Source organism: Pocillopora verrucosa, chromosome 10, assembly GCF_036669915.1.
Source record: "Pocillopora verrucosa isolate sample1 chromosome 10, ASM3666991v2, whole genome shotgun sequence".
NCBI lineage: Eukaryota > Metazoa > Cnidaria > Anthozoa > Scleractinia > Pocilloporidae > Pocillopora > Pocillopora verrucosa.
The window spans coordinates 12,264,792-12,290,423 of NC_089321.1; the positions used below are offsets into that span (position 1 = coordinate 12,264,792).

General features: G+C 38.1%; 1 protein-coding gene and 1 long non-coding RNA gene across 2 annotated transcripts in view; both read right to left on the bottom strand.

Annotated features, from left to right (window-relative positions):
* Positions 1 to 1,794, bottom strand: part of LOC136283793 (uncharacterized) — a 5,517-nt gene extending 3,723 nt beyond the window's left edge. The window contains exons 1-2 of the long non-coding RNA XR_010718910.1: positions 1,686 to 1,794; positions 857 to 1,004 (exon numbers count right to left, since the gene is read on the bottom strand). This is a non-coding gene — a long non-coding RNA (uncharacterized lncRNA). The remainder of the gene's footprint in view (positions 1 to 856; positions 1,005 to 1,685) is intronic.
* A 7,889-nt stretch (positions 1,795 to 9,683) lies between these two features.
* Positions 9,684 to 25,215, bottom strand: LOC131793518 (uncharacterized). Its single transcript, XM_066172991.1, has 7 exons — positions 25,106 to 25,215; positions 24,821 to 24,898; positions 22,958 to 23,034; positions 17,191 to 17,324; positions 12,827 to 16,655; positions 11,671 to 12,637; positions 9,684 to 10,936 (listed from the first exon to the last, which is right to left on the bottom strand). The coding sequence occupies exons 5-7, from the start codon at positions 16,605 to 16,607 to the stop codon at positions 10,885 to 10,887; spliced, it is 4,800 nt and encodes a 1,599-aa protein (XP_066029088.1). The 5' UTR covers positions 16,608 to 16,655; positions 17,191 to 17,324; positions 22,958 to 23,034; positions 24,821 to 24,898; positions 25,106 to 25,215; the 3' UTR covers positions 9,684 to 10,884.
* Between the last annotated feature and the right edge of the window lie 417 nt (positions 25,216 to 25,632).

Below are 25,632 nucleotides of genomic sequence, written 5' to 3' on the forward strand. Positions count from 1 at the left end.
AGTCTGTGAAATATTCACTACTGAAATTATCAAACTTTTCAAGATCTACCAAACCCTAACCTAATGACAGGAATATTGAGTTTTATGCACTTGGCCGTTTCGCAGTTCTTCTTTGATTAATTAATTCCTTGCAACAAAGTAAATCAATCATAACTCGTGGAAAGTTTAGAGCAAAAAAAACTATACTTCTAATTTTTTATTAAGAATGTCCAATTGAAATTGGTTTGCATGTTATCTACTCATTATCCTCTATAATGGAAAATGGCCATTTCATCTGGAAATCTAAAGCAGGTGATATGTAATGAAAGATCAAAACATGATGAAATCTACTTAAAACACGATCACAGGAATGTAAACCAAATCTCTTAGCTGCATGATTTCAATTGGAAAGCGTGCCTGCGGAAAATTACTTCTGGAGGTGCTATAAAAGATTTGGATAGCTCACATCCACACTTTAAACGACACGATACCAATTAATTTGGTGTATTATTTACAATCGTACTCATTTGTATCATCAAAAACGATGCTTACTTTCAGTTGATGATTTAAAATGGAAGTAGGTGATTCAAAATGTTGTGTAGCCAAACTATGATCCTGATTTCTCTGATATTACCCTCAGTGCAAAGCCTATAAGCCATAATAACAAAACACTTATGTTTTTCACAATTAAGCACAAAAACTTTACCGAAAAATTGACTGCACTTCCATGATTCGAGCCACGAGACACGAACTACATATATGGAAATCGAACGCGGAAACGTGCCTGATTCAGGTAAAAACCAGCTAAACTAACAAACATCTGGTCTTTTGTATTTCTGAAAATAGAGAGATCAGTCATAATTATATCCTTACTAACCTTGCTGGTGACAAAAGGTCCAGTATTACCAAGAGAAACTATGGCAAACCTGGAATACGCCTCGTTGTAGGAATGTGCTTAGGGAGGCAAAATGCAACTTCACTCGAGTCGAGTGGGGAGTACCAGAAGACTAGAAGTAGCGCGGGATCTGAAAAGTGAATATGGAGATATTGACTCTTGGAATTACAAAATAATATGCTGTCATGACAACATTTATTCTTAGTCTTAATCACTCACTGATTTCATAACAGATTCCTCTTATGAGTCATGCGATTCCTTCCGAGATGCATTTTCCATACGACGCAAAAATACTTCGCTGAAAGGCCCTTTCTTTTCCTTTCCTTTCTTAAGCCGGTGAAGGTCGAAATAAAACGACAATAAGTTGGTTCCATCAAGAAATCCTCCTAATCATAAACATTTTCTCAAAATTTTTGTTTTTAAATAGATCAATTTTGACTCTGGTAAAAATTTAACACAACTTTGCAACGCGCTGATCGATAACTTAGAAATGATGTCCTCAAGTCGAGCCAGTCGCTTTCCTTGAGAATCACTCGCAAGTACAGATCTCTGCACCTACCACAGATGACATCAAACGGCTCTATATACCGAATGATCTGCACAAAATGGTCAAGTCAAAACGAAATTTCCTTTCATGAGTTTTGACATGGCGACGAAGGAAATCGTAAGCGAAAGCGATAACAGAAGTAATGCTTCAATGCCTAAAGCTTTTTTCTACATAACAGGCTATTAAAGAAGGAATAAATGAATGATAAAGAGCTTACATTCCCACAAATGGTGAAATAAGCGAAAAAAGTATCTCCAATCTAACCTTCTGAGAAATCAGATCAACAGCCTTCCAACCGGCGCCCCAATTTCTTATCTCTCGTTGAACTCTGGGACTAAAGAAGTGACTATTATTCCCGGCAAATATAAACAAGGGGTAAAGTCCATCTGCAATCGTCACGCTATTGAAACGTGTTACTGCAATTAAGTAATGGTAATCGATAGGTGTGTTTGGCTGAGAGCTTGTAAACACGCTTTTGACGTCAAGCTTTCTGAGCTTACCGAGACATATTTCAAAAAAGCAATTAAGTGTTGACAGGAACATAATGAGCTCCTGGTACTTATCTGTGTTTACATAGGCGTTTCCGTGCAGTCTCGTGATTGGGAGAATTGTCAAAAGTTTTGCAAGCTCAGGTTTGCATGATTTGCTTGAATTCTTCTTAATCCGATGTGTTAACAACGGAAAAGTCTTCTATCATATTACCGGTATCAGATAAGCCAAATAGCATTTTAATTGGATTTTTCACGATCTTTCGGTGGAGAGACGAATAGTTGACCTCATTTGACGTAATGTCTGACTTACTACGAAACAGATGCTCGGCAAAATGAAATCGCAGCTTACACAACAAAATTCTTTCACACTCAACTTCCACGCAGCCACTTTTCGGGACGTTTTACGACATAATATTGACAATGAACCCCCGTTTCTCGTTCATCTGTCTAACGTCAAAGTAAACAGCGAAACATTGTGCAGGGGGGAGGGGACTCTGGGACTAACTATTATTGTAGGCAAATATATAAGGGGTAAAGTCCAACTGTAATCGTCACGCTATTAGGACCTGTTACGGCATGTAACGGTGGTCGATAAGTGCATGTAAACACGGTTGTGACGTCAGGCTTTCTGAACTTCCTGAGAAATATTTCAAAAAAGTAATTAAGTAATTTTTGGTGTTTACATTGCTTTTTCTCTGCTCCCGGTGGCCTGGAACGATAATTCATACGAACTTATCCTTGACACTTTGTATAACTGGGCCACAAAAAGTTTGGCCAAACCACGTGAATTGTCATGTTAGACGATTTTAAAAGGGCGATTTCGCCTTATTCGTACGAGCGGTCGTAAATATTCCAATACAAACTCTTATAATTCCGTCGTGACTCTTATTTCGCGAGATGATCATCTTACAGCTGGAGCTTGGGCCACCTGTGTTTAACCTGCATTTTGTGCTGACGACTTCATAAAATTCCTTGGACAAACTGAAAGTGGTCTCAGTATTACAAAATTAATATCTCCCCTACGCAACGGAACGTTAGGGAAAAACCTGACTGTGCGGGGGGGGGGGGGAGAGGGGGAAGCGAAAGCGAGGGTTTGAGGGTAATTGTGATTGTATCGTTTTTTTTCAGATTTATCCTGAAATACGGATAAAATTGTTGATGCGCCACATTTAGAGCTGTATCTTGAAAGTACATCTGGACGAAGGGACGGTCTTTGTGTTAATCTGCTTTTCCGCTTCGAGATGAACATATCATGTAGAGAATGCGGGCAAGACAACATATCGAAATTGAGGTCACGCTATATCACTTCATGATCAAGTCCTCGATGAAATATTGCTGTGGGTGTGTAACATCTTAACTCGTGCAAAATTAAGGCTTGGAACGATTATTCAAACCAACTAATCCTCGACACTTTGTTTAACTGAGCTATAAAAGGTTTGGCCAAACCACGCGAATTGTCATATAAGACGATTTTAAAGGGCCATTTGGCTATAGTAATAAAATTAAACACTGTCTTCATTTTTGAGAGGAATTTAGAAAAAAACAACTGTGTTCCCAGACTTAAATATGCAATCTGCAGAGTGAAGTCTGCATTTCGTTCTTAGCCTGCATTTTGTGTTGACGGATTCATAAAATTCCTCAGACAGCCTGAAAGTGGTTTTAGTATTACGAATCCAATATCTCGCTCACGCAACGGAATATTGGTGAACAAACTGACTAAGACACAAACCACAAAGCTATAAAAAATATGTTATTCTTTTCTGCCATTCCAGATCTAATTCACATCGGGTACCAGCTGCCAATTATTGGTTTTTGTTAGTACCTTCAACAACTGGAAGAGGCACATCCATCGAGATAAACCAACCTAGTCTGTTCACAGATGATCACAGATCTGATCATCGTCCAGGGCTCGCGGGATAAAAGCGAACACGATCAGGGGATAAAACGAAAAAAATCGCAAGGGGGAGGGGTGGGTCAAATTGAAGATTTGTGTACAAATCGTAACATAATGCTTGGGGTGGTTGTCCTCAAGTAGTCACTCGTACAGCTGCGGACAGACTTAAAACAGTCTGGTAAACCGGCTCCCACGTCGCTTCTGTCGAGCTAAGCTGAGAACTTCTCTATTCTCCAACCGCTTCCGTGGCGTAGAGCATTCTGGCGGCCATATTTGTTGATCAAAAAGAAAGATTGTTGGAATTGTTTTGATTAAGCAATATAGTCCTGCAAGAAGTCTTTGTGAAAGCCTGGTTACTAGTTGAGAGCCGCGTGTGGTGACGTCAATTTTGATTCGCTGTTTAAACGAACGATTGGCAAAGGTAGAGCCTGAAAACAAGGCTAACCAAGAGCCTGAAAACAAGCTACACTATCGTTTCACTGTTTTACTTTTTTGCTAACTGCATTCGGTGAAAATCCCTTTCAATCCTGCATGTCGTTAACCCTACTTCTTCGCTTTGAGCGAGGAGGGACATTAGACTCACTCCGCCACGAGGACCCACGAGGATTACGCGGTAGATTTACGAAGATCACGATAGCCGCATATTAAACGCATCATCAGGCAATATATCAAGGTTAGTTTTCCTTGTATCCTGAGCGTTGAACAGCCTCGTTTTCTCATGATTAAAAGACAAGACAAGGTGGAATTAGTACTCGCTGCTACGTAGAACGTAGCTTCGTCGAATTCCACATCGTCTCTGTAAGGTGTTTTCAAGCGTTTCAGAATAGTTTGAACCTGCAAAAGAAAAGGAGAAGGAAATGTAAAATGTTATCAGTGCATCTTAAACCACATACAAGTCAGTGCTTGCAAGTATTCCCTTCGCAAGCTTTCCTTTGCATCGTAGATGGAAAAATAGTCCTAAAAGAATCCCTTTCCAAAAGATGACAAACGAGTCTCCGTGTTGAAATACGACAAAGGAAAATGTCAGGAAAAACTTTTTGTCAGTGTATATGACCCATTAGCTTTGACGAAGTGCTAACGCTCGAAACGTCGTCTTTGGAAACTCTTTGCGGTGGCCAATTTACGTTATCAACTCAGTAAATAATACCAAATTATCCAACAAGGACACTTCTCAAATAATTTTGCACAGACTCTCGGGAAAATTTTGCGCCGACGAGTTTCTTCTAACAAGCGTCTTTGACTCGCGTATATTTTCTTTGCCCGCCAAAGTAAAGAAGGGAATAAAACCAAATGACTTCCTATTTCCCTATTGGTCATAATCTCTTTCGATTGTGCTGGGTGAAAATAAAGGTAAAATTTTTGCACAGCCCTACACTATTGTAAAACAAATCTGTTTTTACAATAGCAATGTATTGTTTTGTCATTGTTTTCTCTATCCAAGAACTGAATACATAATGTAGCATGGGGCTGTGGGGAAATTTTACCGAAATAAACCTGCAAATAAGTATGCAACGGTTTTCAAGATTAAAAATGTTTGACGGGTTCTACTGGTTTCACTGCTCTTACCAAAGAAAAGTCTCCATTTTCTGCGGCCTCTATAGCTCTTTGGGCGATGTAATTTCTAAGAACAAACCTGCGAAGAAAATATTTGCACAACGATATATAAAAAAAAACTGGGAGATATGAACAGAAATAAAACTCGTCAATGTTAGAATTCGTTTTGCTTTAGCGAATAAATTCCAAACGATGTAAAAAACCGGTAGCTTTATGCTCAGGGCGATGAAATTCAGTGAGTCAGGGCTCAAGGTCATAGGCTGGACATATAGTTCTCGTGGTAACTATCTCTGGAAGGTAAGTTACCCGGGAAACGTAACGAAAAGTAGAGGAGGGGAGGGGGGGTGTGTGGGGAGGGAGAGTAACCCTGATTGGCAATACTCCCGAGGGGATTTCTCGCCAAAGAAACAGGAATAAGCTCCGACGGCAGTGCGAGACAATCTCACAAGCACACTTCACTTTATGCCTCGATAATTCCAAAAAAACAAGGTGTTGGTTACAGTGAAGTCATTTTCGCCAGTGTATTTGTCAATTTTGATCTCTAGTCGCGTATTGATTCTCATTGGAGAGAGTCGGTAATGGTGGATACGGGGCTTGAGGCCAACATTTCATTCTTCAAGAAGAACACACTCAGACTCGTTCTTTGTTTACCTGTGTGCGAGAGAAAAAAAGTCAGTAAATCAGTAAAAAATTAAAAGGAAAGATGAGTCCTTCAAAGAGTTATTTTCAAATGAATGGAAGTGTCGTGTTAACCTCTTGAACATCATGATGGTCGCATTTCTGAACAAGACGATCTCTTGGTAAATGAAAGAAAATAAAAACAAAAGGAAGAAGGAATAATAAATGAAGACAAGAGAGCACTTGTCAACTCTAATGTAATAGCATACCAATTATACACAAAATACAAATTAACCCCTTCTCCCCCTGTACAATATGGAAGTTTGTTGTCTGTGATTATACAATACTCAATTCCGTTTTGCGTTGACACCTGAGTCGACGGTCGGTCGATCAACCAATTATTTCTGATCAAACCATTAATAAATCAATTAAGTTTTATCAACCAAGTCGATAATTTAAATCGGTCACTATAAATAGTTTCTATGCTGATGTTCGGAGCGTTAGCCCTCCGTTGATCGTTCTGACGAAGGACTAGCGCTCGTAAAGTCAGCTTTTAGAAACTCTGCGGTGGTTAGTTTACATCATCAACTCAGTCGATAAAACCAGATTATCTTGCTATACCCCGGCCCGTCCCCCCCCCCCCCACCCCCAGCGCAGCACCACAGTTTCCTTAGTAACTTACCCCTTTATTCAGCAATAAATCAATAAATCGCACAAGTAATCACTTATATTATCATATGACCCGTGCGGCCCCGCTCGCGCAATCCCACAGAAAACCAGGATGAGAGCTGACGTGTGTAGGGCCGGACGGGTTGACGTGAGCCGGTCCGGAAAAAGCCGTCCAGCTCTGCATTCACACGGCTCTGTTTCAAAAAACTTAAAGGGATGAAAGAAAAGAGTTAAAAAAGTCGCGTTTTCCGATAAATAGTAGTTTCAAATAGCGTAAATTACCGCCACGCGAGCTCATCTGAAAGGCGTGGGAACAAGTGGGAGACGCGCAGTGAATTATGGGACGGATGCTCACATTTCATTTGTTGAGGTGAAATGGCTAAGGTTCCTGGCATATTTTTCTCTCTGTTTATAGTGGTAAACCACCATCTATGAAGCCAAAAGAGAATCAGGTCCAATTCTCTTGACAAAATAAAATGGCGTCGCGATTACTATGCTGGGCTCTGGATTTAGAAGCCCAGGTTCAAGGCCAGGCAGGGTCGTTGTGTTGTGTTTTCAGGGAAGAAACTTTACTCTCTCAGTGGCCCTCCTCTCAAAGGATGAACTATCATGGAATTCTCACGAAATGCTGAAAGTTATGTCCAATGGACTGGCATTCATCCAGGATGCCCGTATTCTCGTTCTAAAGAATTTGAGGTAAGCCCCACCCTAAATGAACTGCTAAGCCCAGAAGAGTTTACCAACAACCTCCCGCAGATAAATGCCAGAAACCCGGTGCTACAACACTTTTCGACCTAAGAAAAGAAGGTCTAATCCCTGGCTATTTTACGAACTAACCTCCATTCAAGAATCGTCGAATACGCTTTGATTAATCCTTGCAGAGGAACACATTGAGACACAAGGTATTCAACGATGTCTTCATCGCTAAGAGCAGAAAACATACGAGGTGATTACTCAGCTACAGTGCACAAAGTCAGCTTTGAACCATAGAAAACCCTAGTATGATCCAAAACTGAATTAGCTTTAAATTAGTACCAACAATCACGCGAATATAAAACCAATTTTTTAAGGAACCCGTCACTTGATTTGAATTGAAGCTGTGATCTGTTATCAAAGTCTATGCCACTTTTCCGAGTCTTTTCGAACGGTCACATGATCTCTACTTTTACATCAGTTAAGGACGCTAGCGTATCTCCAAATGCAATCTCTCTATCAAACAAAAACATTGTCGCGGAAAAGTGGTACTGACCAGATGTACCCGTGCATGACCCAAGCTTAGCTAGGCTACCGGAGATCAACGCCGAAAGCGGTTTAAACGGTATGCGGAACTAGACGGTTGAAAATACGTTCATATTCATGCAACTTGACATAGTGCATGCAATTCTTCGTAAACTGACCTCATTGACGAGAACGGATCTTTCGCTCTTCGGCCGAAAACAACGGTAAACCATAGGAACTTATCAAGATATGCTCATCTTGCAGATGAGCAATATCAGAAATATTATTGAACCCCATGACGTGTACCTGTGGGAGTCTGGAAGGGGCTTGCTTGGTATCGTCACGAAACGTAGCGTGACGAGACCAAAGTACACAAGGAAAATATAGAACACCTATTAATTTAAGCAACTTTCCACAGTTAAGAGAATGTGGAATGACAAGGTGATTACTTGAGCTGGTTTAGCCGAAAAGTGAAATAAGCAAAAATTTACCAGCCTTAGGCTCAGCGTGATATCGATACTGCAACCTTGAGATCTCGAGTGAACAATAACTTTTGCATATATTTTCTTCTCGCGGCCATTCCAGCTTGCTGGTACGTATATGTAGTCACTTTGCTGCAAACATTTAACCTCGTTTCACATGATGTAGCAACAGCACAGCCTTAAAAATTTTAGCTTAAGTAAAAATTTGCAACACTGAAAGAGCCGCGCCCTCCTTTTTACGTATCTGTTAATATTCCTCCTCAGTGTTGGAGATGGGAATGATGGAGGGAAAATACTTCCGACTTTGTGGAACATATTCCTGGAATAAAGAGGCTTCCATGTAGCTTTAAATTAGATTGTTTGGATCACTAAATATGTTGGTCCATGACAGGGGATATGCGAACCTATGTAATACATTTTATAAACGTTGAAAACCAAATTGTTATGTGTTGAGCAGGCAGCTTCAACTACAAGATTAAATATCTTAAACCCCGAAGACCGATTGGCATCTAATTTCTCCTTAACCCTTTACCCCCTAACATCAGTATGCATATTCTTCATACTGTTCTCTATACATTTCCTGAAGCGCTGTCAAGGAGTATTTGTTAAAAAACCAAGAGCTTCATCAGTTGGTGATCATTTCCTTGATTCTCGTAACCTTAATGTTTGATTCAAGGGTGATATTGTAAGGAGAAATTACAAGCTGCTAACTCTGGAGGGTAAAAAGGTTAAAAGAATCACCTCTTATCCAAGAGAAAAGGAGATGATCTCTAACTAAAGAAGCTCTTGATTGTTAAACAAATTCTCCTTGTCAGCACCTTAGGTAATGAGTGGTGAACATTATGGAGAATACAGATCAGGATCTTACTTGGTGTAGAATACACTGATGACGTAGAACAGTAGAGAAAAATAAGGAAAAAAAATCTAAAACAACGAGGAGACAAGTAAAAGCAATAGGTTGATAATGCCATGTTCTACTGTGACGTATCCTGTTTCTTCTATACCACGAAGGAGCAGAATTTCACGGGGTGATTCAAATTAGGAATAGGTGAGGATTTTTCCACTCTTAATTTATGAGGTTTCCTGAGATAAAGGCGGTTCGACTAGTGTATTTCACTACATATGCTTTGCGTATGTTCGTTTGCTTTTTAATTTTTTTTCCTCATCTATAGTTGTAAGGAAATTAGAGAGGGAGATGTCCTGATCCAGAAGGTGTCTAAAGGAGTTCCCCTTTTGGTTAAAACTCAAAAATAGAGCAGCCTAGTAAACAATTTTTCTGAGGTCTTTTCCCAACCCCCCCCAACCCCCCCAAGTCAGGCTGTTTGGGCCCAGCGTACCCGTTTGGGTGGAGTAGAAAACGGTCAGCACGTTTTAGCCTCTCGTCACCCTGGTGTGGTTGACTATGCAACAATGCTCTGACTCACACGGGCACCTTGCCAAATGACTACTAACAGCCACCTACTGGAGGTTAGGGCTATGCCCACAGAATTTCACATCAACTGGACATTGATCATGAATCCTTCTCAGCTTTAATTTTATTTTAAAACTACTTCACTTTGTGTGACTACAGCCCCCCTTCCCGATAAAAGAAAGTATTGTCAAAAATTTCAAAAACTTACGTAAACTAATTTGTATGCAAAAATCAGCGTATTGAATATCCTTCTTTTTTCTAGAAAATAATGTAAGAGAAACGATTTCTGCACGGTTATTCTGGTTCCATCTTCCCCCAGGCCGGTACAGGCTATGTACACATAAAATGGATATAATTTTAGCTGGTTTCTTATTTACACACAGGTGAAAGTGCCTCTTTCACAAGAAAAATACAAGAGAATCACCAGTGGTACCACAAGCTATTTCTCTCTTCTTCTCTAACAGTCTAAAGCTGTACAAGTAATTTTGCAGAAAATGAAGTTCACGCCTTTCTGAGAACTGTACAATCTGTCAATACCTTTTTCGTTTTCCTCGAGAAATTAATCTCACGATTTAAACGAGTTTCAAATCAACTCTAAATGAAATACTTATAACACTCCGCTTCCACAAAACAAATTGTTAGCTTGTAGCTGGGTGATGAAACACCACAGGAGCAATAAGATAGATCGTTAACCCTTTAACTCCCAGATCAAATTTGTAATTCTCCTTACAGTCTAACATAAAATTTTTAAAAAGTTACTTCAGGGAATTTAGTATTGGATCAACAAATTATCCCTAAATTGAGATTTTTCTTTATTCTCATAACTTATCTGGTTGATGTTCTATTGATTTTGTAAGGAGAAATTCTGTCTTGGTCACTCATGGGAGTTACAGCGTTAAATATTTGTCTTAAGTTTACGCTGGGAACAGTTAAAAATGTTTATGAAGTCTCTACAAGAAAAATGTAATTTAAATCCTTGAACAGCTTTGTCACTAAAATCATTCTTGTACTCGCTCCCATCTCGATCAGCGGTCTCTCCTGTTTAGATGTCGGGACTAGAAGATCGTAACCACTTGAATGCAAAGGAATCAGCGGAATACAGCCTTTCTGACAATGTCTTTCCCATTCAGCAACGAAACTGTAAATCTCTGTAGATGTCTTTCTCTGGGAGGTTCAACCTAAGGTAAAAATTCAACAATAGAAGTTAAGTCAAAGGAAACATCTCAAGTAATAGAGTATTTTTTAGTAAATTAACAAGTGATCAGTAGTTATTTTTCACAAATCATTCTGTACAGTTCTAACCGGACAGTTGTCTGTAATCGGACACCTGAGATCGGATAATTGAAGCGTCCAATTATACTGAGTCCTTTCCGCCAAATCCACCAATCACAGAATTGATCACAACAACCATAGCAACAACCACTAACACTAAAAAAAAACTGTGGAATTTCCAAAATTGAGACATTTTTCACTTTAGAAATTGTCTCTACCGGAGATATTTGTCCTCAATGTGTTTGTTGTCTTCGGAAATTGTAACGGTTATGATAAATTGATAAAGGACTTTGTGTAGTCCAATTGTGTCTATAATCACACTCGTGATTGACAGATCGGACTCCTGCTTTGCGGTCGTCCGCTTTTGCTGATCTCTCGTATGATTACAGACCGAAGTGGACTCCACTCTGTTCTATTACCATTATTTATCATTAGTATAATCATAGTTATAATTATCATCATAACTTTTCTTACTACCACTGTTATCGTTAGTATTACATGTACAATCATCATTATTGTTATCATTATCACATTATTATTAAGTATCATTGTTACTCTTACTACTATCAATACTATTAACATTATATTATTATCCACATTATTCTTTTTCTGTCTTCAAATAAACTTTGTTTCAATTGACCTTTCGATGTTTGTCTTTTCTTTGTCGCCTGGCAGCTTCGCTTGAATGATTTCAAAATGGTCCTTGGAGTGTCTAAAGCCAATTGCGACCAAGCGCTTACGAGGACTAACTGCAAGAATTTGAAGTTGTCGTTGCTCTACAACTTCACTGAGGAGATCACCAGATTTAACGTTGTATAATCGAAGACACAATTCTCTTAGACCATACAAGCCTACAACGCAGTCCTCGTTACTGATAAACTTAATATCATCTACATTCATGTCCTCCAATTGACGAATCACTTTTCCCGAAACTGCGTCGAGGACGTAAGAGCCAGCTCTACCATAAGTAACGACGTTTTCTTCAGTAGGAGAAAAAATAGCACTTGAAAGGCCAAATGGATAAAACTTAGAAATAGAAGTTTCCCATAGCACTCGGTTTTCACGCCACAGCTGCAGTGAGTTACAATCAGTGGTGGTTAGCACTTCCCATTTATTATTACATGCCAAAAATCCACCTTCAAAATTTCCAATCTTTGACACAATTTGTTCACTCGTTGTATCTAGAATGATGACTTCCTGTCTGCGATCAAAGTTATTCCTCGTTTCCAAGACGACTCGTTCCTCTGATAAGGGTACAATATCATCGACAGGAAACTCAGTCCAGCTTTTCATGCAAACAGACAACTCAGGGTTCCACAACTCAAGCGAGCCACTAACTGTTCGAAATAGGACACCTCTTTTGACGGGCACAACACTTAATTGAGTTAAAGACGGTGCAAAAATCATACATTCCTTTCTTCTAATCCTTTTACTTAAAACATCGCCAGCCTCAAGATTTCTTCGCTGGATCCTTGTACCTTCCACGGTATAAAGAGAGTCACCATCAACAGAGAAATGAACGTCAAAACTTGTTATAAAGCGATCATATCCAACAAAACCGTTTTCCTCTATGTCGTCAAGTAGAGGTTCCTGTTGTTCCTGATCATCTAGGAAAGAGAGAACAGAATAAAGATTTAAGCAATTAAGTATTATCAACTGCGTTGATAACGTAAATTGGCCACCATAAAGAGTTTAATAGCGATGGCCAGTTAACGTTATCAACTCAATTGGTAATACTAAATTACCCTGTTATACTCTCCCTCCGACACAGCACCACAGTTTCTTTGGAAACTTACCCCCTTTAGAATAAGGATCAGCTCCATTCCCTAATAAGCTGCATGGATCAGTTTCCAATCGTTCTGAGGTTTCATCGAGTTTGAACCTCTTTTCTGGTGGGTCATTAAATTCCGTTCGTTCTCCCACAAAGTCATCAAGTTCATCTCTCTTTTCCGTAGAGTTGTTACGTTCCATTGTCTGTTCAACTAGGCCACCGAGTTCAGCTCTCTGTTCTGATGGATCAGCAACTTCAGCTCTCTGTCCTGACAGAACATCGATTTCAGCTTTCTGTTCCAGCATATGGTTGATTTCTGGTAGGTTATGTTCCGTTAGATCGTTATTTTCGGTTCTCTCTGTCGTAATGTCACCGGGTTCTATGCTTAGTCCCGCTTCATCGCTACTCTCATCTCTCCACTCCCTTACGTCATTAAGGCGACACATTTCAATCACTTTACTGTGATGGGAAACTCTTAGTAACATCTGATTTTCTAGTACAAGTGCAAAATCCACAGGTAATAATATTCCTCCAGATGGATACCAAAAGGGATCTCCTGATAGGAAACCACTCTCATTGCAAGTTTCAAATTCCGAGGCGTACTGGTAAGAACTCGTCCCAAAAATGCAATCAATATCTAAACAAAAAAGCTTGCACTTCGGATACCGATGACGTTCATCCTCAAGTAAACAGAAAAAAAACCGGCAGTCAGGAGTCAACTTAACATATCGTGACCAGACTGAAGCACATATTAGAGTCTCAACTCCATCATTCGTGTCAATGAGGTATGCGCACTTGTCAGAATCGAGGATCACCACCCGTCTTCCACTAGCAGACAAAGCAAAAGATAAAATTTCGCATTTGTGTGTAAAACGACTAATTTCACTTCCATCTTTTAGACTCCACTGGATGACGCAATTCCTCCCGTCCAGACAGTCAGTCAGCATCGTGCTTTTGTCACCAGATATTGAACAAACTTTGAACCGGCACTCGCTCGAACGGAAAAGAGGTTTCTTGTCTCCGACCAAGGTATAACCCTGACACAGAGTCCCTTGTAAGATCAGGTCTAAGGTTGGATGGAAAACTACTGACCGGTAAAATGGGTCAATGGGATTCACTTTCGATAGGAGCCTCCAACAATTAATGATTGGTACCAGCGCAAAGCGTGTCCATATTAGCTGGCCAGTACGGAGCGACCACAGATGAATTTCTGCATTCTTACACTCGCATACCAGGTAGTCCTGATTTGGTGAGACATCAAAGGAGATCACCACATCTGAAGCAAAAAACCGCAGTAGAACATCTGTTCTTTCCTCCTTCTTTCGCAAATATTCCATATATGGTAAGTCCGCATACTTGGTGTTTAGCAAGCTTAATGCCTTCGCAGACAGTTCAGGTCCTCCTTCATTCAATAAGATTTGAAAGATGGCACGAGGAAGTTCTGAAAGGGTACTTACATGCTTCCACAACAACAACAATAACGTTTCAAGGGCTTCTCTGCAATTCTTGGACATACCATTTGTATTTTCCTTCTCTTGTACGCAAAGAACATCTTCAGTGGCTGCTGTACTCTTCACAGTTAGCTTTGCATAGACCAATTCTAGGTCCAAAACATAATTCTTTACAATATCGTCGAGGCTACACGGACGAGCATTCTCTTCTACCTCAAGTATATGCTGAACACCATGCTGCAAGGCATACCTCGACGTCTGTTTCAGTGTTGAACTCTGGATCCCTTTAAGTTTCAATTCATCTAGTTCATCTCTGCAAAGCTTTGAAATGACGCGATGACATTTTTTTCCGCTAACAATAAACTTCTTTTGCCTCGAAGTAGACTCCTCGACCAACCAGTCCTTGACTGACTTGTGAAAGAAGTTAATGCGCTCGCCCTCAATGGGTAGAAGAGCCGAGATACAATCAACTGCGTCTCGTACTTTTTGCTCATCAGCCGATGACCATTCTTTTGAAAGGAACAACTTGTAGACAAACTCGACAGGTAATGGTTCTCTTGCTGCCACCATGGCACTTAAAAAATCGAAGAATTGCTCTTCGGTGATACCTAGTTCTTTCTGCATTTCATTTTTCAGGCGTTTGAAGTAGTCTTGATAAACGGACGAAATACCTGATGGCAAGTCGCTGTTGATCACTTCAGCAGCACTCATACGCACAGTATTCTTCTTAATGAACTCTGCCAGGTAATAGGTATATAACATGACTCCTTCTGACTTTTCAACAAGCTTCTCTAAGATGGTATCTTGGCAATCAGATGGCAGAACATGTTCCAGTTGCTCTTGAAAGCAAAGCCTAACGTCCGTCAAGTTTTCTTGATCGTTTGGGTTCAGCTGTATGGGATTTAAGTTTTTAATCGTCTCTAAGATGTTCATTTCAGGTCGCGTTGTTACCACAAATCGTATCCAACACGGAAGCGTCTTGAAGTAATCCGCAATCACATTTAAAAGCTCATTACGCCCCTGGTATTCACTTTCGTCTAAGCCATCTATAACCATGAGATGGATAGAGTCTGGATCTTTCAAATCTGAAAGAGGTTCTTTAAACAAGAATTCAAACAGTTCTTCCACTTCCATGTCTCCAATTTCAACACCCAGATTTCTCGACAACTTCTTCACGAGAGCCTTCCTGTACTCTGGAAGCGAGTCTGAAAGCTGACAGGCTAAGGACTGCAACATCACTTTGGGATTTCTTCGGCGTACCTTGTTATGCCGACAGAAGTGGCTCCCTGACAATCTTCCAGCCTCTAACATCTTTTGGCATAAGACAGCTGAGATTACAGACTTTCCCATCCCCGCATTCCCACTAATAACAACTACTCTATTAGGAGAACTTTTGTCGTCTAACCATCTCTCAACTGCTGCAATGATCGATAACCGAGTTCCCTCAACATATCTGCTTGTATGGCTTCTAATTTCACTTAAATTATCCACGTTTGCTAGTTTCGCAAGGACTTCGTCATCTCTGATTCTCTCCTTCTCGTTATTCAAAATTTGAATGGTGTGCTGGGATACCTCCTCCAAAGTTTGAAGCTTCTCACAGACTTTTCCAAAGTTATCTTGAATGGCTCTAGTGTCTTGCTGTTGGCTCTGCACAGATGCTTGCAAGTTCTTCTGTAACTGATGAACTTCTTCCAGCTTTGCTTTATTTTCATCAACAGTTTGCAGCACTTTGGTCTCAATATCCCGTATGTCCTTCAGCTGTGATTTTATATCTTCCTCAGTATCAGCCCACTCAAGCAACGCATCTAAGAACTCTTGCTCTCCACAATGCTCAGCCTTCAATCTATCAATTTCTGCCTGCTGCAAGCCAAGAGCAACAAGAACAGCACTAATCTCCTGCCACAGAGTTGAGAAAGTTGGATCAGCAATACCAGTTGTGGTAACATGGCCATACAATTCATTGCGGTAAAACTTTATGCGAGCAAGATTTGCTTCAAGGGAGTTGTCACTTGGAGGTGGTTTTTTGTGCCACTTAGAGCGGGGTGGGGAGAGACCACAAATTTCGGTTAAGAGAAGGAATAAAAGAGTGATATCAAATGTTTGGGAGTCTGGAGGAGCACGGCTTGGAGGAAACAATAGATCCCATTGAAGTTTGTGTAGAATCTTTCTTTTCAACAGATTTTTTAGAGTAAAATAGTTTGCATTCAACGCGGCTGCAAGACTTGCTGGGGGATGATATCCATTGAAAACGTTCCTGAGAACTGTTGTTCCACCATCGATGAGAAGTCGGCTGAGCTTGGCTCCATTTGTCTTCTCTACAGAACTGGCAAGAGGTGAAGGAGTAGCTGATGCCATATGATCCAAAATACAAAGATGGAATAATCAGGTGTACCTGCGCGTTTTCTGAAAGAAACATTACAATTGGGTAATTGCTTCTCTTAGACATGTACTGGAAATAGGAGCAAAACCTCTCCACTCTACTAATCAGTTTGACTCCTTCAACACTATTTAATCCTTTACACCCAAGTGTCATAATGCATATTCTCCATACTTTCTTCACACATTTCCTAAGGTGCTGATTTTGTTTAATGATCAAAAGCTTTTCTTTAGTTAATAATCATTTCCTTCATTCTCATGACCCTAACACGTGACTCAGGGTTGATATTGTAGGGAGAAGTTAGATGCTGGTCACTCTTTGGGTTCAAAGGGTTAAAGAAACCTGTCATCTTTAGAGTATCAGGGATTGTTTTTGTGCTCTGAAGGAATAATATACCTATATAATTGTGTCTCTATAGAAGTTTATTGACTAAAATATTACAAACTTATCATCAAATCTGCGCTGTATATATAATGATAATTATAAATTAAAATACTTCAGGTATCTTCAGTTCATTCTCATAGGATAATAATAATAATTATTTGACAGCCTTATGGTTACCTGAGCTCCCCCACACACCATTTGCAATCCTTTGTTGATCACGTTTTGGTGATGTCACAGTGGTATTCCAAAAGCCAGCTGATTGGTCAGACAGGAGCCAGCTGAAGGAATAAAGTCTTTGGGATCAGAGATTCCTGAAAAAAATCAAATGACATAACAATTCATAAGAAAGTTGTTAATAGTATTTCACCACTGAACCACTAAAAATGTTAACTAAAGGCTTTGTAATGAAAACAAATTCACTGCTCAATAGAACACAGGAATGAAAATGATAAAAAATTTAATTCAAAATTTAATGCAGTTAAATACTGACAACAACTTTTAAAATTTTGCTTGTCAGGGTTTTCACTTTAGGGAAGTAATTTAACATATGAGTGATATATGGATCATAATTTGCCACAAGATTTTTATCCAAGACCTAAACAACATTGTGTTTAATTGAAATATACAATAAATTCATATCCGTTTAATACTGAGTTCCCTTAGCATTGGTTTGCACCAGCAATAGAAGCATTACAAGCCAATTCTAGAGCAGGGTCTTAAGTTAAAAGAGGAAGGAAGTTTTTAGAAAGTATGTCATAATACCAAATCAAAACTACTGCCACTAGAAGGGCATGGAAGCCTAAATCTCTCTTGTTATCTAGCAACAGGAAACTCCAAAGAGCTAATGTTGGGTCAGAAGAGGTACCCCACTACTTTTAACTGTTCATAAGTCACAATGACATTTTCCTTATAAAATAACCACATTACATGTAACAGGATCACACACAAAGAGAGTGAACACTTTCTTACTGTTGGTTATATATACATTCTGTATTGTGACCTTGAAAGCACAACCCAAGCAAAAGCAACATATCTTAAGAAATGAAACCCATGAAAACTTCTTATACAATACTTTCAAAGAAAAAATTACTATTTTTTACCTTTTTCTGGCATATTTAATAAGCAAACATTGCATTACAATGTATTGTACTCATCACAATTAATTCAGACCTGGCTAATTTTTTATTTTCAGAACTTTTAACCCTTTAAACCCTAACATCAGTATGTATATTCTCCTTACAGTTATCTAAATATTTCCTAAGGGGCTGACAAGGAGAATTTGTTTAACAATCAAGAGCTTCTACAGTTGGTGATTACCTCTTTTATCCTCATAACCTTAATGTTTGATTCACAGGTGATATTGTGGGGGGAAATTTGATGCTGGTCACAACTGGAAGTTAAAAAGTTAAATGTATACCACTTGTTCTTAGTTTTTTACTTTCATAGCTCTGTGACACTTTTTTGAGGTTGTGGAACACTTGTAACATAAGCCTCTGGGCAATAATAAGTTGGTTAGTTAAAGCCCTCTTAGGTGGGCATTATTGCAGTTATTCAACTGTAAGAAGTTTCCAGTTATATTAAGAACCCACAACTTGAAAAATTGACAATGTCTACAAGTCAGTTAAAAGACCCATAAATAGTCTAAGTGATTCACACATGCACAGTAAGATGGAAAATTCTGTCAATGGACTTACAGTAAACCAAAAAATCGATTTAAATGATAAACAAACACTGTGACAAGGCTGCTCCAAAATACTTTGCTATAAGATGCACTCCGAGATTAGCATCTATTTTCCATGGGAGAGGAAAAACAGTGCACCTTAAAACCAAAGAACTATCATATGAGACGTTAAACTGTAGATGGGAATTTTGAATTGAACATGAACATGAAAGTTTTTTTTAACACTCTAAGTATAAACCAATTCCCAAAGCAGAATAATGAACAATCTTCATTCTGCTACAAAATCAAAATTTATCATCTTTCTCATTCTCATATGATACTTTCCAAATTGTTGATCCTGGCAAAATGCAGTAATTGGCATGTCACATATGAACTTAACTTTGGCTTGGCTTGTTTTACTGCTAAAAGGAAATGCCATTTTTTTTTTAATGAGAATAATGAACCATTAGACAATGAATAATAAATCATTGGAAAGGTATTTTTGGCTTATGCTATAAATGACTCCAACAGGTGTGGAGGTGGTAACTGAAAAGACAGAGAAGTGTCAAAAGTGAAAAAAAAATTTGTTTTTGCTTTCCTGGTACATATAGGGTATACCAATAAACTGTAGCTTAAATTGCAGCTCTCAGAGCATTGATTGTAGTAAGATATCACCTCTACCGAAACAGTACAAAGATGACAAGTCCCAGAAGTTGCAGGAGTGGTAAATCAAGTCTGATATTGATATAGCCTTCAGTGTGCAGATCTTTCAATGACCCTTTGGTTGAGAAAATTTCAGAAACTATGACTACATACTGATCATGTAATGGCATCTTATGCCCACTCTCAGGCAATAAAGGGTTTAAATAATTTCTCAAGCCAGAAGGTGGACCATTGAAGCATAAAATGCAAAGACCTGGGGTCTAATTCAAACTATTTGGACACTGGCTTTAATAAAATGCACAGCATGACATACATGACTGTACATGGGCAACTAGTTACACCAGCAGGGTGAATGTATGACACACAGGATGAAACAGTACAGTTCACAAACCTAACCCTGGCTTAAGATTAACTTGGGTCACATTTTAGCACATGGTTTTGAAGCTAAACTGCCATTGAACCAAACTGATATCTGTGGCATGAAAATGCTTTCAGGATTCAACTTTAAATGACTGTCCATATCATAAAATCAAAAGTGTTTTGCCTTACCACCAAATCAATATCCTAAATATTATCTTAAAATAGAAATAATTTTTGGAATGACATGATGTAAATTACTGGAAATATACAAATACACAAGGTGTATTTATGTTTAAGTTGCTGCAGCTTATCCAACACTTAAAACATCACTGTAAGCATCTAATTTTGTATTTAAAAATTTCCAATTGAAAGTTATGAGGTTTGCATTTTTTCTAGTCATGTTCCTCTACTTGGGAAAATGGTCATTTCATCAGGAAATCTAAAGCAGGGGATGTTTAATGAAATATCAAAACATGATAAATTCTACATAAAACATGATCACGGGAATATAAACTAAATCATTTGGCTGATATCAATAGATGTGCCTGGGGAAAAACCTTTTCTTACAGTTGGTTCTGCACACATTCAGTATTGTGATCTTGACAACATAACCCAAGCAAGAGCAACATATTGTACTAAATGAAACCCATGAAAATTTCTCATGCGATACTGACTTTTACGGAAAAAAATTTTTTTTTCATCTTTCTTGGCATATTTAATTAGCAAACATTATATTGCAAATTCTATTGTGCTCATCAAAATTACCTTAGACAACTGGCTAATTGATTATGGTAAAATATCTTTTTTTCCTTCTCAGAACTTTTAACCCTTTACACCCTAACATCAGTATGAATATTCTCCTTACAATTATCTAAACATTTCCTATGATGCTGAAAGGAGAATTTGCTTAACAATCAAGAGCTTCTACAGTTGGTGATTATCTCTTTTATCCTCATAACCTTAATGTTTAATTCACAGGTGATATTGTAGAGGAAAATTTGATGCTGATCACAATTGGAAGTTAAAAAGTTAAATGTGTACCACTTGTTCTTAGTTTTTTTTAACTGCATAGTTCTGTGACACTTTTTTGGGCAGTAATACATTGGTTAATTAAAGCCCTCTCAGGTGGGCAATATTGTATTTATTCAGCTGTAATAAGTTTCCAGTTGCAAGAATAACCCAAAACTTGAGAAACTGACAATGTCAACATGTCGGTTAAAAGACCCATCATCAGTCTTAGTGGTTCACACATGCACAGTGAGAGCTAAAAATCAATTTAAATGATGATCAAACACTGTGAAAAGGATGCAACAAAACACTTTGACATAAGATGCACTCCCAGTTTTAGATCTTTTTTCCATGGGAAAGGAAAATTTTCAGTGCACCTAACAAACAAATAACCATCATACAATAATCTGTATATTGATCCTTACAAATGAGTAGCACTTTAGATTATCATTTTGAAGTGTACATTAAATTCTTTTTAAAAACACTTTAAGTATAAAACAAATCCCACAGCAAAGCAATGAATAATCTTCATTCCACAACAAAATCAAAATTTGTCATCTTTCTTATTCTCTCATGATGCTTTGCAAATAGCTGATCCTTGCAGAATACAGTGTGCATGTCACATATAAACTTAATTTTGGCCTACTTTGATTTACTGCCAGAAAGAAATGCCAAATTTTTTAAAATGAGAATAATGAACCTTTAGATCAAGTGTAATAAATCATTTAAAAGGTATTTTTGGATTATGCTATAAATGAAACCAACAGTTTTGGAGGTGGTAACTGAAAAGACAGAGAAGTGTCAAGACTGAAAAATGGATAACAAAACTTTTCTTTTTCCAGGTACATATAGGGTATACCAGTAAACTACAGCTTACATTGCAGCTCTCAGAGCATCCATTATTATAAGATATCAACTCAACCAAAACAGTACAGAGAAAAAAGTGCAGGAGTGGTATATCTTTAATGTGCAGATCTTTCTAGGACCTTTTAGTTGTGAAAATTTCAGAAAAAATGATGAAATATTGAGCATGTAATGGTATCTTTTGCTATATGGCACTCTCAAGCATTTGAGGCTTAAAATGTTCTCTCAAGCCAGAAGGTAGGGCATTGAACCATGAAATGCAAAGACCTGAGGTCTAACTCAAACTATTTGGACACTAGCTTCAATAAAATGCAGGGCATGACATACATTTGCATCTAGTTACACCAGGGGGGGGGGGGGGGTTTAGGAGACAAGATGAAACACTACAGTTCCCAAACCTAACCCTTGGTTAAGATTAACTTGGGTCAAATTTTGGCACACAGTTGTGAAGCTAAAATGCTATTGAACCAGATATCTGTGGCATGAAAATGCTTCAAGGATTCAAGTTTTTCATGACTGTCTATATCATAGAATCAAAAGTCTTTTGCCTCATCGCCAAACTAATATCCTCTTATTATCTTAAAATGGAAATTATTTTTGGAATCACACCATGTAAATCATTGGAAATAGAGATGCATGTGTATTTATGTTTAAGTTGCTGTTTGTCCTACACATAAGTAGACATGGAACTTGAACAAACCAATCTTCAAAAGTTTAAATGACAAGGGTATTGCCTGGGAGGGGAATGTTGAAGCTCTGAATTGATTAATGTGTCATTGAAAACTAAACTTAATACATTATTGCTCAAAGAAATCTGTGCAATTTGCTGTTCCATTATACTTAAGTAAGTCTGTGAAATTTTAACTACTGGAATTATATAAATTTTCGAGATTTATCAAACCCTCACCTGAGGACACAGATATTGAGTCTCATTCACTAAGCTGTTTTGCAGTTCTACTTTAGTTAACTAGTAATTCCTTGTAACAGAGGAAATCAATCAAAACTCATGGAAAGTTTAGTGCAAAAAAAAAAGCTACTGTAAACTTCTAATTTTCTATTTAAAAATATCCAATTGAAAGTTAAAAGGTTTGCATTTTTTCTAGTCACTTTCCTCTATTTGGAAAAATGACCATTTCATCTGGAAATCTAAAGCTGGGGATATGTTATGAAATAACAAAACATGATGAAATTTACATGACACAATCACAAGAATGTAAACCAATTTACTTAGCTGATATGAATGGGAAAGCGTGCCTTGTGAAAAGTATTTTCTGAAGTGCTATAAAAGATTTGGATAGCTCACATCCACATTTTAACTGACATGATACTGATTAACTAGGTGCATTATTTTTAATTGTGCTCACTTTTATCATAAAAAACAATGCTTACCTTTAGTAGATGAATTTAAAAGGTTGTGTAGCCAAACTTTGGTCCTGATTTCTGTGATATTACCCTCAGCAAAAAGCCTGTAAGACATAATTACATAACACTAATGTTATTCACTATTACACACAAAAACTTCACCAAAAAACTGACTGCATTTCTATGATTTGAACCATAAACTGTGTGTAGAAATCATATGCGGAAATGAGCCTGATTCAAGTAAAAACCCACCAAACTAACAAACATCAGGTTTACACATTCTGAAAAAGAGAGATCCCTCATAATTATATGCTTACTAACCTCACTGGTGAGCAAAAGGTTCAGTTTCATCAAGAGAAACAATGGCAAACCGGGAAAACACCTCATTGAATGAAATGTGCTTACCAAAGTAAAATGCAACTTAGCACTCAAGTTAGTACAGAACTTATCATCTTAAAATTTATCATCTTTCTTATTCTCATATAATGCTTTCCAAATTGCTGATCCTTGCAGAATGAGAATAATGAACCTTTAGACCATGTATAATAAATCATTTAATCTTGGTATTTTTGGGTTATGCTATAAATGACACCAACAGGGTGGAGGGGGTAACTGAAAAGACAGAGAAATGTCAAAAGTGAAAATTAAAAGACAAAACTTTTAGTTTTCCTGTTACATATATATAGGGTAAACCAATAAACTGTAGCTTAAATTGCAGCTCTCAGAGCATTGATTGTTGTAAGATATCACCTGAACCAAAACAGTAATGAGACAAAAAGTCCCAAAAGTTGCAGGAGTGGTAAATCAAGTCTGATATTAGAGGGGACCATGATTTTAAAACTTCATTGTACAGATATTTCAACGACCTTTAAGTTATGAAAATTTCAGAAAAATTGATTAAATATAGAGCATGTAATGGCACCTTCTGCCATATTGCACTCTCATGCATAAAAGGGTTAAGATGTCCTCTCAAGCCAGAAGGTGGAGCATTGAAGTATAAAATGCAAAGACCTGGGCTCTAATTCAAACTATTTGGACACTGGCTTCAATCGAATACAGTGCATGACATACATGTGCATCTAGCTATACCAGTGGGGTGAATGTATGAGACACCAGATGAAACACTACAGTTCACAAACCTAACCAAGGGTTAAGATTATCTTAGGTTAAATTTTAGCAGACAGTTGCGACACTAAACTGCTATTGAACCAGATATCTGTGGCATGAAAACGCTTCCAGGATTCAAATTTTTAATGACAGTCCATATCATAGAATCAAAAGTGCTTCGCCTTACCACCAAACTAATACCCTCCTATTATCTTAAAATAGAAATAATTTTTGGAATCACGCAATACAAATCATTGGAAATATAGATGCATGTGTATTTATATATAAGTTGCTGTTTGTCCTACACATAAGTAGACATGGAACTTGAACAAACCGATCTTTAAAGGTATTGCCTGAGAGGGGAATGTTGAAGCTCTGAATTGACTACTGCATTAGGGAAAACTAAACTTAATTATACATTACTGCTCTGAGAAATCTGTCCAAGTTGCTGTTCTATTATACTAAAGTATGTCTGTGAAATATTCACCTTGGAAATTACAAACATTTTCAAGATCTACCAAACCCTCACCTGAGGACAGGAATATTGAGTACTAGACACTAAGCTCTTTAGAAGGTCTACTTTAAATCATTAATTCCTTGTAACAGTGGAAATTAATCAAAACTCGTGGAATCAATGGAAAAGCTTTCCTAAGAAAAATTACCACTGGAAGCGGCATAAAAGACTTGGATAGCTCACATCCACATTTCAACGGACACGGTACCTATCAATTAACTATATTATTTTCAATCGTACTCACTTATATCATCAAAAACGATGCTTACCTTTCGTAGATGATTTGAAATGGTTGTGTGGCCAACCTGATGACCCTGATTTGACTGATATTACCGTCAGCGCAAAGCCTATAAGACATCATTACAAAACACGTATGTTTATCACTTTTAAGCACAAAAACTTCACCGAAAAACTTATTCGAACCACAAACCACGAGAGTAGAAATCGAACGCAGAAACGAGCCTGATTCAAGTAAAAACCAGCCAAACTAACAAACATCAGGTATAAATATTTCTGAAAATAAATAGACAACTCATAATTGTAAGCTTACTAACCCCGCTGGTGAGAAAAAAGTCCAGTTTTACAGAGAGGAACAGTGGCAAACCAATAACACGCCTCGTGGTAGAAAATGTGCTTACCGAAGCAAAGTGCAACTGCACTTGAGTTGAGTGCGGAGACTGGAACTAGCGCGGGATCTGACGGGCGAATACGAAGAGAATTATCACAAAATAACATGCCTTCCTGACAGAAGTATGGTGGCCTACAGAGGACATGCTATCCACTTTTTAATTCAGTTTATTGCATGATGAATGATAAATTATCGCGGAATGAATGGGAAACTTGTTAGGTCCCATGTGATCGGGTGTCACGCCCGTTGTTTCTGTGGACGAAACGACAATAGTTGCAACAGTTGGAAAGTTCTTTCTTGGTCTGGAAATTTACAAACCTACAATGTAATTAGAAAGATTAGATAATCCACACTTGTTCTCAGACACTGACAGCCATCTCTGAAAGTGTCTCTAAAGATTTCGTAAAATCAAGGGTTACTGTACAGATTCGCAGAGCTGTGTGTTGTAGAAGT

What these genes read in the sequence shown, in the direction of transcription:
- LOC131793518 (XM_066172991.1), bottom strand. Translation starts at nt 16,607, where the DNA reads ATGGCATCAGCTACTCCTTCACCTCTTGCCAGTTCTGTAGAGAAGACA. An exon ending in TGATCCTTATTCTAAAGGGG is followed by an intron (nt 12,638 to 12,826) that starts GTAAGTTTCCAA and finishes TCTCTTTCCTAG; the next exon opens with ATGATCAGGAACAACAGGAA. An exon ending in GAAAAGACAAACATCGAAAG is followed by an intron (nt 10,937 to 11,670) that starts GTCAATTGAAAC and finishes TTTTTACCTTAG; the next exon opens with GTTGAACCTCCCAGAGAAAG.